General features: G+C 46.4%; 1 protein-coding gene across 1 annotated transcript in view; it reads right to left on the bottom strand.

The window, feature by feature from the left end:
• LOC143802112 (uncharacterized) overlaps positions 1 to 9,917 on the bottom strand; it is a 98,185-nt gene extending 88,268 nt beyond the window's left edge. Inside the window, exon 1 of the mRNA XM_077281303.1 lies at positions 9,821 to 9,917. Coding sequence (XP_077137418.1) covers positions 9,821 to 9,890 — 70 coding nt within the window. The 5' untranslated portion in view covers positions 9,891 to 9,917. The remainder of the gene's footprint in view (positions 1 to 9,820) is intronic.
• Between the last annotated feature and the right edge of the window lie 4,710 nt (positions 9,918 to 14,627).

The following is a 14,627-nucleotide window of genomic DNA, read 5'->3' as shown; positions in this document are numbered from 1 at the left end:
AAAGCGGTTAAGGGCATCTTTCAGTAGGATCACCCTACGTCTATATGGGCATCTAGGTCATAAGAAGCTGAAAAATGATTCATTGATATTTGTGATCCGATGTCTTATTCCAGAGAAATTCACATTTGTCTTAATATATAAATGAGGTGTTAAGATTTGTGGGCGGGACATAGATCTCACCAAGAATCTGACTTTCGAGCTTATTTTAAATGAAAGGAGACATTACCAGTGTGAGATCTGTAGATCAGGAGAGCATAATGTCAGTATTACTTGTCTCACGTTGGTTATGCCCCCTGTAATTTATAATAAGCTCTGGAGGCAGAGTCTCAGGAATATCTATGTCTGACCCAAAGATCTTAACAGTTCACAGAATCCTGGAGCGGTACAGTCAGAAGGGACCTCCACGATAATGTGTCCAACCCCCTGCTCAATGTAGGAGCCACTAAATCATCCCAGACAGATGTCTGTCCAGCCTTTGAAAACTTCCATTGAAGGAGAACTCACCACCTCTCAGCCTGCTCCACTCATTCATCACCCTCACTGTCAAAAAGTGTTTTCTAATATCTAATCTATGTCTCCTCCCGTTCAGTTTCATCCCATTGCTTCTAGTCTTTCCTTGTGCAAATGAGAATAAAGATGATCCTTCTACAATGTGACAGCCCTTGAGATATTTGTAGACAGCTTTAAGTCTCCTCTCAGTCTTCTTTTTTGCAGCTAAACATTCCCAAATCCAGTAACCGTTCCTCATAGGACATGGTTTGCAGACCGGTCACCATTCTGGTCGCTCTTCTCTGAACTTGCTCCAGTTTTTTCAATGTCTTTTTTAAAAAGTGCCCAGAACTGGACACAGTATCCAGATGAGGTCTGACCAAGGAGGAGTAGAGGTGGATAATTACTTCACATGATCTAGACTCTATGCTTCTGTTAATACATCCCATAGAACTGTGTTTGCCTTTTTTGCTGCTGCATCACACTGTTGACTCATGTGCAGTCTGTGAGCTATTCGTATACCTCATTCTTTTTCACATGTGCTGTTGCTTAGTTCTATTCCTCCCGTTCTGTAGATATAATTTTCTTGCCCAAATGTAGAATCTTGCATTTCTCCCTGTTAAATACCATTCTATTAGTCGCTGACCATTGTTCAAGCTTATCTAGATCCTTTTGCCTCTTTTCTCGGTCTTCTCTAGTGTTAAGGCCCCGTCTCACATAGCGATTTACCAACGATCACGACCAGCGATACGACCTGGCCGTGATCGTTGGTAAGTCGCTGTGTGGTCGCTGGGGAGCTGTCACACAGACAGCTCTCTCCAGCGACCAACGATCAGGGGAACGACTTCGGCATCGTTGAAACTGTCTTCAACGATGCCGAAGTCCCCCTGCAGCACCCGGGTAACCAGGGTAAACATCGGGTTACTAAGCGCAGGGCCGCGCTTAGTAACCCGATGTTTACCCTGGTTACCAAAAAAAACAAACAGTACATACTCGCCTTTCGGTGTCCGTCAGGTCCCTTGCCGTCTGCTTCCTGCTCTGACTGAGCCGCCGTACAGTGAGAGCAGAGCGCAGCGGTGACGTCACTGCTGCGCTCTGCTCTCACTGTACGGCGGCAGTCAGTCAGAGCAGGGAGCGGACGGCAAGGGACCTGACGGACATCAGATGGTGAGTATGTACTGTTTTTTTTTTTTTACATTTACGCTGGTAACCAGGGTAAACATCGGGTTACTAAGCGCGGCCCTGCGCTTAGCAACCCGATGTTTACCCTGGTTACCAGTGAAGACATCGCTGGATCGGTGTCACACACACCGATTCAGCGATGTCAGCGGGACCTCAACGACCAAAAAAAGGTCCAGGCCATTCCGACACGACCAGCAATCTCACAGCGGGGGCCTGATCGCTGGTACGTGTCACACATAGCGAGATCGCTACTGAGGTCGCTGTTGCGTCACAAAACTTGTGACTCAGCAGCGATCTCGCTAGCGACTTCGCTATGTGTGACGGGGGCTTTAGCTGTCCTTCCTAGCTTTACATCGTCCGCAAATTTGATCAGTTTACCTTCAGTCCCATTATCTAGATCTTTTATAAAACAGTTGAACATCACTTAGACACTTAGTACCTGAAACAGGTGCATCAGGTTTTCCTCCCATGAATTACTAAAAATGGCTATATAGTTATATTATCACGATATGCAATCACAAAAGCATCCAGTCCCTCTGGGAGTTGATTAACAAGGTGGCAGGGGCCAATCTACATACCAAAGGTCCTCCCAGACTTATGTGTAAAGACTTTTATGCTATTTCTGGGACATGGTCTGTGAAGAAATCGGATTATATCTTAATTACCCAGACGACTATTTTTAGCAAACCAAGAAGAATATGCTGTTATCTATACTTTTGCTTGTGTAAGCCTGTAATAGTGACTTGTAAGCTGATATTTCATATCACATAGTGTGCTCTTATCCTTGATGACTGGTGATGTTTGCTGATATGCTAATTATGCATTGTATTATGGAGCCAGTTCCCCCATGTCTCCACATGGTCCATTTCTTGGCTTCTCTAAGGGTACCGTCACACAGTGAAATTTCCATCGCTGCGACGGCACGATTCGTGACGTCGCAGCGTCGTATGAATATCGCTCCATACTGCGGTCACACGTTGCAATCACGGCGCTGGAGCGATGCCGAAGTCCCCGGGTAACCAGGGTAAACATCGGGTAACTAAGCGCAGGGCCGCGCTTAGTAACCCGATGTTTACCCTGGTTACCAGCGTAAACGTAAAAAAAAACAAACAGTACATACTTACATTCCGGTGTCTGTCCCCGGCGTTCTGCTTCTCTGCACTGTGTAAGCACCATAGCCGGAAAGCACAGCGGTGACGTCAGACGTCACCGCTGTGCTCGCTTTCTGGCTGGCAGGCGCTCACAGTGCAGAGAAGCTGAGACGCCGGAGGACAGACACCGGAATGTGAGTATGTACTGTTTGTTTTTTTTTACGTTTACGCTGGTAACCAGGGTAAACATCGGGTTACTAAGCGCGGCCCTGCGCTTAGTTACCCGATGTTTACCCTGGTTACAAGCGAACACATCGCTGGATCACTGTCACACACAACGATCCAGCGATGACAGCGGGTGATCAAGCGACGAAAGAAAGTTCCAAACGATCTGCTACGACGTACGATTCTCAGCAGGGTCCCTGATCGCTGCTGCGTGTCAGACACTGCGATATTGTAACGATATCGCTAGAACGTCACGAATCGTACCGTCGTAGCGATTGAAATTTCACTGTGTGACGGTACCCTAAGGGTATGTGCACACGTCCGGATTTCTTGCAGAAATTTCCTGAAGAAAACCGGAAATTTTCTGCAAGAAATCCGCATTTTTTTTTTTTTGCGTTTTTTTTCTGTTTTTTCCGCGTTTTTTTTAGCATTCTGCAAGCGTAATTAGCTTGCAGAATGCTAAAGTTTTCCAAGCGATCTGTAGCATTGCTTGGAAAACTGACTGACAGGTTGGTCACACTTGTCAAACATAGCGTTTGACAAGTGTGACCAACCTTTTACTATAGATGCTGCTTATGCAGCATCTATAGTAAAAGATAGAATGTTTAAAAATAATTAAAAAAAATAAAAAAAATGCTTATACTCACCCGCAGACAGCTGATCTCCTCACCGGCGTCCGTTCAGTATAGATGGTGTGTGCGCGCAGGACCTTCCATGACGTCGCAGTCACGTGAGCGGTCACATGACCGGTCTCGACCAATCACAAGACGGCGACGTCATCGGCAGGTCCTTCACCGCACACCAGCTACAGGAACCGAAGCGGCAGCATGCAGTGAAGAGGCGGAAAGACATCGAAGGTGAGTATATGACTATTTTTTATTTTAATTCTTTTTTTACCAATTATATGGTTCCCAGTCCGTGGAGGAGAGTCTCCTCTCCTCCACCCTGGGTACCAACCGCACATAATCTGCTTACTTCCCGCATGGTGTTCACAGCCCCGTGCGGGAAGTAAGCAGATCAATGGACTCCTAGGTGTGCGGAATCCCCTGCAATTCCGCATTTTAATGAACATTTGCACAAAAAATGCGGAATACACTGAAAATAATGGGAGGCATATGTAAGCGTTTTTTTCGCGTTTTTATCACGTTTTTATAGCGAAAAAATGCGAAAAAAAACGCGAAAAATACTGAACGTGTGCACATGGCCTAAGTTAGGCTTTCTCTTTGTCCTGGTGCCGCCGGACATTTCTCTGAATCCTGATCCATCCAGGCACCAATAAGCAGATTCCTAATTTGTCTGCTGTCTCAATTCCTCTGTTCTCGCAGAGGTTAATCAGAGACTCAGTTCTCTGTCTCTTGTGCAAAGTATCAAGAAATGAGGAGAAAGTGGATTATCTATAGGCTGCTCAACTTCCATTAAAGGATTCAAGGACCAAGGGATATGACAAGGTGGTTTAATGTAAACGTGTTTAAGACAGAGACAGGCTCTTTCCTCTGGACAATCCGTGTACAAGCTTACCAACCTGCTTCATTTAGATAAGACCATGTTGCATCTTGTACAAGGCGCCATATCGGTAAACAATCTTTGCCAAATAAAAGATAGAAACTAAAAACAGGGAAGAGGAAACTGTTTGCAAGTATGTCTTACAAGTAAGCATTGAGCAGGACATTGCAGATCTACTGTGCTCCTCGAAAGGATACCAGTCCTTTAGTGCAGGGAGGCCATCTTTCACTCAATTTCCATTATGGGCTGTAAAGTGAGCAAAAATCACCCCACAACACATTACACGTACCCCAGATACACAGCACACTGCCTCCACTCACCAAACACTCAGGGTGATGAGTCCCCGAAATACACACTAATGTCCAACAGACAAAAGTCCCAACTGTCTCCGACAGGCTGTGGATTCCTTAGAGCAGACAAGGGCCAAAGTTATTAAGATTTTAAGCTTTTATATCAAAAGTTGCAAAAAATAGTGCTTAAAAGAAAAGGCATAAAAAGAGAAAAATAAAGCGACACCCAAATGAGAAAAACAGTTCAATATAAAAAAGGAAAAATAACAGAAATATGTAAACGTTTCTGTCTAATGTAGTAATTGTTTCCTTGATGGTAATGAAGGTTTGTGGATGGCACTGAGCTCAGGCTGACCCGAGCGGAGAAGGTTCGTGTATCACACTGAGCTCAGGCTGACCCAAGCGGAGAAGGTTTGTGGATCGCTCTCAGCTCAGGCTGACCCAAGCGGAGAAGGTTTGAGGATCACACTGAGCTCAGGCTGACCCAAGCGGAGAAGGTTTGAGGATCACACTGAGCTCAGGCTGACCCAAGCGGAGAAGGTTTGAGGATCACACTGAGCTCAGGCTGACCCGAGCTGAGAAGGTTTGTGGATCGCTCTGAGCTCAGGCTGACCCGAGCGGAGAAGGTTCGTGTATCACACTGAGCTCAGGCTGACCCAAGCGGAGAAGGTTCGTGGATCACACTGAGCTCAGGCTGACCTGAGCGGAGAAGGTTTGTGGATCGCTCTGAGCTCAGGCTGACCCAAGTGGAGAAGGTTTGTGGATCGCACTGAGCTCAGGCTGACCTGAGCAGAGAAGGTTTGTGGATCGCTCTGAGCTCAGGCTGACCTGAGCAGAGAAGGTTTGTGGATCACACTGAGCTCAGGCTGACCCGAGCGGAGAAGGTTTGTGGATCGCACTGAGCTCAGGCTGACCCAAGCGGAGAAGGTTTGTGGATCACTCTGAGCTCAGGCTGACCCAAGCGGAGAAGGTTCGTGTATCACACTGAGCTCAGGCTGACCCGAGCTGAGAAGGTTTGTGGATGGCACTGAGCTCAGGCTGACCCGAGCTGAGAAGGTTTGTGGATCGCTCTGAGCTCAGGCTGACCCAAGCGGAGAAGGTTTGTGGATTGCACTGAGCTCAGGCTAACCCGAGCGGAGAAGGTTTATGGATCACACTGAGCTCAGGCTGACCCAAGCGGAGAAGGTTTGTGGATGGCACTGAGCTCAGGCTGACCCGAGCGGAGAAGGTTCGTGTATCACACTGAGCTCAGGCTGACCCGAGCTGAGAAGGTTTGTGGATCGCTCTGAGCTCAGGCTGACCCAAGTGGAGAAGGTTTGTGGATTGCACTGAGCTCAGGCTGACCCGAGCGGAGAAGGTTTGTGGATCGCTCTGAGCTCAGGCTGACCCAAGTGGAGAAGGTTTGTGGATCACACTGAGCTCAGGCTGACCCGAGCAGAGAAGGTTTGTGGATCGCACTGAGCTCAGGCTGACCCAAGCGGAGAAGGTTTGTGGATCACTCTGAGCTCAGGCTGACCCAAGCGGAGAAGGTTCGTGCATCACACTGAGCTCAGGCTGACCCAAGCGGAGAAGGTTTGTGGATCGCTCTGAGCTCAGGCTGACCAAAGCGGAGAAGGTTCATGTATCACACTGAGTTCAGGCTGACCCAAGCGGAGAAGGTTTGTGGATCACACTGAGCTTAGGCTGACCCGAGCGGAGAAGGTTTGTGGATCGCTTTGAGCTCAGGCTGACCAAAGCGGAGAAGGTTTGTGGATCACACTGAGTTCAGGCTGACCCGAGCTGAGAAGGTTAGTGGATCGCTCTGAGCTCAGGCTGACCCAAGTGGAGAAGGTTTGTGGATTGCACTGAGCTCAGGCTGACCCGAGCGGAGAAGGTTTGTGGATCGCTCTGAGCTCAGGCTGACCCAAGTGGAGAAGGTTTGTGGATCACACTGAGCTCAGGCTGACCCGAGCAGAGAAGGTTTGTGGATCGCACTGAGCTCAGGCTGACCCAAGCGGAGAAGGTTTGTGGATCACTCTGAGCTCAGGCTGACCCAAGCGGAGAAGGTTCGTGCATCACACTGAGCTCAGGCTGACCCAAGCGGAGAAGGTTTGTGGATCGCTCTGAGCTCAGGCTGACCAAAGCGGAGAAGGTTCGTGTATCACACTGAGTTCAGGCTGACCCAAGCGGAGAAGGTTTGTGGATCACACTGAGCTTAGGCTGACCCGAGCGGAGAAGGTTTGTGGATCGCTCTGAGCTCAGGCTGACCTGAGCAGAGAAGGTTTGTGGATCACACTGAGTCCAGGCTGACCCGAGCTGAGAAGGTTTGTGGATCGCACTGAGCTCAGGCTGACCCAAGCGGAGAAGGTTTGAGGATCACACTGAGCTCAGGCTGACCCAAGCTGAGAAGGTTAGTGGATCGCTCTGAGCTCAGGCTGACCCAAGCGGAGAAGGTTTGTGGATCGCTCTGAGCTCAGACTGACCTGAGCAGAGAAGGTTTGTGGATCACACTGAGCTCAGGCTGACCCGAGCTGAGAAGGTTTGTGGATCGCTCTGAGCTCAGGCTGACCCAAGCGGAGGTTTGTGGATCGCACTTAGCTCTGGCTGACCTGAGCGGAGAAGGTTTGTGGATCACACTGAGCTCAGGCTGACCCGAGCGGAGAAGGTTTGTGGATCGCACTGAGCTCAGGCTGACCCGAGCTGAGGTTTGAGGATCGCTCTGAGCTCAGGCTGACCCAAGCGGAGAAGGTTTGTGGATCGCTCTGAGCTCAGGCTGACCTGAGCAGAGAAGGTTTGTGGATCACACTGAGCTCAGGCTGACCCGAGCTGAGAAAGTCTGTGGATCGCACTGAGCTCTGGCTGACCTGAGCGGAGAAGGTTTGTGGATCACACTGAGCTCAGGCTGACCTGAGCAGAGAAGGTTTGTGGATCGCACTGAGCTCAGGCTGACCTGAGCGGAGAAGGTTTGTGGATCACACTGAGCTCAGGCTGACCTGAGCGGAGAAGGTTTGTGGATCACACTGAGCTCAGGCTGACCTGAGCAGAGAAGGTTTGTGGATCGCACTGAGCTCAGGCTGACCTGAGCGGAGAAGGTTTGTGGATCACACTGAGCTCAGGCTGACCTGAGCGGAGAAGGTTTGTGGATCACACTGAGCTCAGGCTGACCTGAGCAGAGAAGGTTTGTGGATCACACTGAGCTCAGGCTGACCTGAGCGGAGAAGGTTTGTGGATCACACTGAGCTCAGGCTGACCTGAGCGGAGAAGGTTTGTGGATCGCTCTGAGCTCAGGCTGACTTGAGCGGAGAAAGTTTGTGGATCACACTGAGCTCAGGCTGACCCGAGCTGAGAATGTTTGTGGATCGCTCTGACCACACTCTGATCGCTCAGGCTGACCCCCAGCACGTGGATGACTTCCCATGGGTTTACCCCTTCTTTTTTGTTCCTGGCCCTGGGATCCAGTTTCCTGAACGGCCTATATTGTAATGTGAATATATAAGTAATAAAAGGAGCAGTTAATGATGGGGGCTGCCAGATGATCCATGAATGATGATAAAAATATTGATCGTTATTTGCAGGCATATATATACAATATATAATATATATAACCTTTTTGGATTTTTAAGTTCTCGCCACTAGTACCAGAAAGATGAAAGTAGTGAAAATACGCGCTAAGACTTATCATGTTATTGATATGTATTTTTGTTTGGTTTACAATGGTTATTCCATGATAATTTATATGCATGCAGATAATTCTAGTGTTTCCTCCTAGTGATTGATAAATAGTGATATTAATCTGCAATCGATACATTGCTTTATCAAGTGACTGATATAGATGTCAATGTTTTGAAATTGGTCATCATTATATGCCAAAGTCTTGATGAAATGCGTCACCAGTGACCACTATAAAGGTCCAGGGTAATATTCCGTGTAAATGGACCTGATGAAGGCAGTGGATCTGCTCTGAAACGTGTTGTCTGAAATAGAACCTCAGTTTCTCCTTATGATCGGTCATTTGTGGCTCATCTGGTGGCGCCTGTCATTAACTGCTCCTTTTTTCTGTCGAATATTTCCATATCTATTCCTGGAATCTCAGGACCTGGGATCAGTGGTTGGCGCTGCAGCCAGTCACCAGGGAATCAATCCTGGCCTTTCTCACAGATGTCTGTCCTAGCACAACCGAAGCCGGGGGAGCAGCTTTATAATAAACTCACCGAAGTTTCCTGTCTCACTGATCCACACCAGGAGCACCTCTACGTTATTTGTGTTTTGTGTTATTATGGGGAAATCTCAGGTCTCTAACTGCATCGTGGCCTAATATGAAGACGAGTACAGTGTTTTCTTCAAGCCTCCTTCACTATGGTAAATGGGGGATGTCCAGCTTGGCTACAAAGGACCATCTGCGCAATCTTTGAAGATCAGGTTCACCAGGCCGAGGTGTCAGGAATAACCCTCTCTGTAGTCCCAGCGGTAGCCTCCTTGGTCCTCAGTTCCTGTTGGCATCCTGACATAAAATAGCTCTAAGGTTTTATGACCCTTTGTGCAGTGTTAAGCTGGCCATGTAGACTAGTCTTACGTTGGCCCAAAACCTGCAATGTCGACATGTCCAGCTGATGGCCCAATGTGTATGGGAGTACCGGCTGACTGATGGTTGGGATGTTGATCGCACCATATTCAACTATGGACTGCCGATTGTTCAACCTGAGGTGAGCCATTGGCCGGCGTATCAGTCGGCAGCTTCCTCATTGAGAACACAGGAGCGCTTAGCCGAACGAGCGTTCCTGTGTTATGGGGAGTCAGCTGAGATGGTTTTTTTCCATCTATTGGCCATGTATTGTGTATGGAACACTTTCATCTTGCGAATGGCAAACTTCAATTTCTTTAAGAAATTTGCAGAGACTGGCATAAAACCAGCAAAAATGTTGTAAAATTTACACCAAAGAAGTGATAAAAACTACTTGATGAATCAAGGTGTAGAAAAGCTATTTATAATAATGTCTAATACAAGTCTCATCCATGAGTCTACAGAAATCCATCCCAGTCCCCAAGAAGACAGGACGTTACCTGAAGGATCCATCTTCTTTAGTGGAATCTCAGCGAATCTCAGGTCAGCGTAAGTCACAGCCTCAGCCATGTGTGTCCTGATCACCGGGGGACAATAGAGAAGAAATTACTGTAACAGCAAATGTATGAAGAAGAAAGAGGAAGGAAGCTGATAAATATAATGATGAATATATTATACAGCCCACAGAGATCACAGGACTCATACAGCCTACGTCTCCACCGATAGACTGAGAATTATGTCTTGTATGTTATATTGTACCTGTATGGGGCGACTGGTGGTGGAAGGTTCCTCTAAACATTTTATATAATGAGCGGTAATTGGTGGTAGAGACAGGGCCAGTTTTAGTGAAAGTGGGGCCCTGGGCAAAACTTTAAAGAGGGGCCCCAGATGTTCACATATTGCTCCATCACACAGAAACATTTTGGTTGTATTTACGTGCGCTGAGTTCAGGCCATTAAACGAGAGTGATCAACAATATTGAAATCATTCGACGCTTGTTTCTCGCCCTCTTTACACCGGCTGAGGAAGAATGACGGGCACAGAACAATCACTATTAGATCTAATAATAATAGTAATAGTCCTTCATATAGTACAAAGTGCCCCATAGTCCTCCATATAGTACAATGTGCCCCATAGTCCTCCATATAGTATAATGTGCCACATAGTCCTCCATATAGTACAATGTGCCCCATAGTCCTCCATATAGTATAATGTGCCACATAGTCCTCCATATAGTACAATGTGCCCCATAGTCCTCCATATAGTATAATGTGCCACATAGTCCTCCATATAGTGCAATGTGCCCCATAGTCCTCCATATAGTACAATGTGCCCCATAGTCCTCCATATAGTATAATGTGCCCCATAGTCCTCCATATAGTACAATGTGCCCCATAGTCCTCCATATAGTATAATGTGCCACATAGTCCTCCATATAGTACAATGTGCCCCATAGTCCTCCATATAGTATGATGTGACCCATAGTCCTCCATATAAAATAATGTGCCCCATAGTCCTCCATATAGTATAATGTGCCCCATAGTCCTCTATATAGTATAATGTGCCACATAGTCCTCCATATAGTACAATGTACCCCATAGTCCTCCATATAGTATAATGTGCTGCATAGTCCTCCATATAGTATAATGTGATCCATAGTCCTACATATAGTATAATGTGACCCATAGTCCTCCATATAAAATAATGTGTTGCATAGTCCTCCATATAGTACAATGTACCCCATAGTCCTCCATATAGTATAATGTGATCCATAATACTCCATATAAAATAATGTGCCGCATAGAATAGAAAGGCTTTATTTAAAGGAAGAAGCTGTCTCTTCAGCAGTGTCTGTTGTTGAGGTGGAGTCCTCTGACCACTGTTTAATTTTGTTTTCTCTGAATGCTACAAAGAGGCTTTGGATTTTGCATCTTTGGATTTTGAGAGGGATTATGGGAAGTACTGTCTCATAGGACTAGTTGACACTATGGGGTCCCTGAAAAGATTCAGAACAAGATCCCTCAAGATTGCCAGCTCCTTCTACAACTATCTGAGGGGCTGTCACAGTGTAGAGGGATCATCACTATTCTCATCTACACATGGAAACACGAGAAGCAATGGGATGAAACTGAAAGGGAGAAGATACAGATTAGATATTAGGAAAACAGTGAGGGTGATCAATGAGTGGAACAGGCGGCCACGCCTGTCACCCTAGACGAATTGCAGAAAAGATCAGTATTATTAGAGACTAGGATCTATCTGAATTAACCCTGAATTTGCAATCAATTAAGGTAGCAGCATCAATGACTATTTCATCAGCCTGCAGGGGAATATAGTGGAGCGTATCGCTTCTATTCAGCCTGATATGGAGGAGACCAAGATCTTCTGTACTTACCGTATAAAGTGCCGGTCCAAGCTGTAAAATCCTCTATGCAGTGGGAGAACTCCGTATGTGACAACCACATGACAACAACGCACTGGATCATATACTAATAAGAACCCACCTGCTCTTTTGGTTTCCAAAAATATTCCCTCAACTAGATGCTGGAGCCTCAGAAAATCATTTCTTCCCATTACTAAGGGATGTGTCTCCTACACTGGATAAGCATATGCACTAAGTACAAGGGATGCCAAAAATTAGAAGATAGCGCTCCAATACCCCTCTGAGGAGACGTAGTGGAGGGCCTCAGAAAACATTTTTTTCCAATATTTAATGAGTGGGTATCCTAGACTGGTAATGCGCACGAACTAAGTGCATGAGCTGAAAAATATTTACCATATATATCAAAGAATGTTGGAGGTAGGCCTCTCAAAATTTTTACTTTGGGCATCACGAACACCCTTAAAAAATTTACAGCAAAGGTAGCATGATCACCATGTCAATATGATGGTGGGTGATGGAGGAGGAGGAGGCACAAAAAAGACGAAATCCTGAAGTGTATACCCATGTTTGGGTGGAAAGGGGTGCATGGGAAAAGACCCCCAAAAAACAGAATTTGAGTTTATGTTCCGCTGCTGTTATCCGGTGGTGTTGAGAAGTCTGGGCCAATCTAGTCCCTGTCATTTTGATAAGAGTCAGCCTGTCATCATTTTCAGTTGACAGACATTTGCGTCTATCAGTTATAATACCCCTGGCGGCACTAAAAAACCCGCTCTGACAAAACGCCAGCAGCAGAGCAGGCCAGGACCTCCAGGGTGTAGAAAGAGAATTCATGTCACGTGTCCAGCTTGGATACCCAATAGTTGTAAGGTACAGAGGAATCACGGAGGACGCTGGTACGGTCGGCAAGTTACTCCTTCAGCATCTTCCAAAACTTTTCCCTCCTTGTCAGAGTACCTCGTGCATCAGGGGCTGGGCGATGGGAGGGTCTGAGAAAACTGTCCCAGACATTTGAGAGTGTTCCCCTGCCTCTGCTGCATCTGGTGTGTGTCTCCTTAGTCTCTGCTCCTTGGCTGTCCAAGGAACTGTGACCTCTTAGTAATGCCTTAACGTTATCTGTTCCTTATACTATTTACTACACTATATGTAAAGACACATCTGCAAGTTTTTCTCGATATCTGACATGAAATCAGATTAAGCCTTTCCCGTTAAGGTCAATTAGGATTTCCAGAATTATTAATATTTGCCAAATGCCAGAGAGAATGTTTTAAGGCATTTTTATTAATTTCTGCAAAGTCAAAAGCTTATATACATCGTGTTTACACCGTGCGGTAATGAGGTAGTGACCCAGTAAAGTTCAACGCAAATATCTTTATTGCCCAAAAACTCAAAACTCAAAGGCAAAACGGTTTCCTCCAGATTGCATCCAGAGCGTTAAAACAGTCCGTATCCAAGATCGGTTGCTGTGGGCGACTGAACAACCGTGTGATGCTGAGGTGCACAGGACGTTCTCTTCCCTTGGCTCTGTGTTACCTCACACAAGCCGGCTGTTGCAGAGCCAACTGCTCTGCAGTTTGCAAACATACACTGACACACCCAAACCCTTTACTGCAGGGTTTGTAAATGTAATCTGTGGCCATGGGCTACTTCTAAGACCCACCTGGGGGGAGCAAACTGCCCCACTACCATCCTGTAGTTGGCTCCAAAAATAAAAGCCCATGCCGGGTTCTCTTAAATCTGCCTTGGGCAAATAGCTTGCTCAACACCAAACCTACTTTTATTCTGCATTGCAACCACAGCTTAACCTGTGGCTGCAATGCACTCTAGAGGCATTAATAAGCTTCTATGCGCATCCTGGGGGATACATAGCGTCTCTTGCATATATTACCTGTCACTGTCTCACAACATTTCATTAGCATTTGGTACATTTGCCCATAAACTGAATGACTTGGGTCAAATGTTTGGGATCTCCTTCCACAAGGATTTCACAATAGTTGGTCAGAATTTGGGCCCATTACTCCTGACAAAACTGGTGTAGCTGATCCAGGTGTGTAGGTCGCCTTGCTCACACCGGGCTTTTCAGCTTTGCCCATACATTTTAAATAGAATTAAGATCATGGCTTTGTGAAGGCAACTCCAAAACATTAAGTATGTTATCCTTAAGCCACTTTGTTACTATTTTGGCAGTATGCCCTGGGTCATTGTCCATTTGGAAGACCCATTTCCGCCCAAGCTTTAACTTCCTGGCTGATGTCTTGAGATGTTGCTTCAGTATTGCCACATAATCTTCTTTTCTCATGATGCCATCTATTTTGTGAAGTGCACCAGTCCCTCCTACAGCAAAACAGCCCCACGACATGATGCTGCCACCACCGTGTTTCACAGTAGGTATGGTGTTCTCAGGCTTCCAAGCTTCTCCCTTTTTCCTCCAAACGTAACAATGGTCATTATGCCCAACAAGTTCCATATTAGTTTAATCAGACCACAGGACATGTCTCCAAAAATTAAGGTCTTTGTTCCTGTGCGCATTTGCAAACATTTATCTGGCTTTCGTTTGGAGTAAGGACGTCTTCCTATCAGAGCGGCCTTTCAGCCCATGTTGATACAGTACTCGTTTCACTGTCGATATTGACACAAACTTACCAGCTTCCGCCATCAAATTCACAAGGTCTTTTGCTTTTGTCCTTGGGTTGATATGCATATGTCGGACCAAAGCACGTTCTTCTCTGGGGCACAGAACCCATTTCCTTCCTGAGCGGTATGATGGCTGGACATTTCCATCTTGTTTGTACTTGCGTATAATTGTTTGTACAGATGAGCAAGGCACCTTCAGGTATCTTGAAATTGTACCCAAGGACGAGCCAGACTTGTGCAAGTCCACAATTCTCTACCTGATATCTTGGCTGATTTCTTGAGACTTTCCCATG

The sequence above is a fragment of the Ranitomeya variabilis genome, chromosome 1 (genome assembly GCF_051348905.1).
Source record: "Ranitomeya variabilis isolate aRanVar5 chromosome 1, aRanVar5.hap1, whole genome shotgun sequence".
NCBI lineage: Eukaryota > Metazoa > Chordata > Amphibia > Anura > Dendrobatidae > Ranitomeya > Ranitomeya variabilis.
Note: the sequence above shows the minus strand (reverse complement) of the source record. Positions and strands in the feature narration are given on the sequence as shown.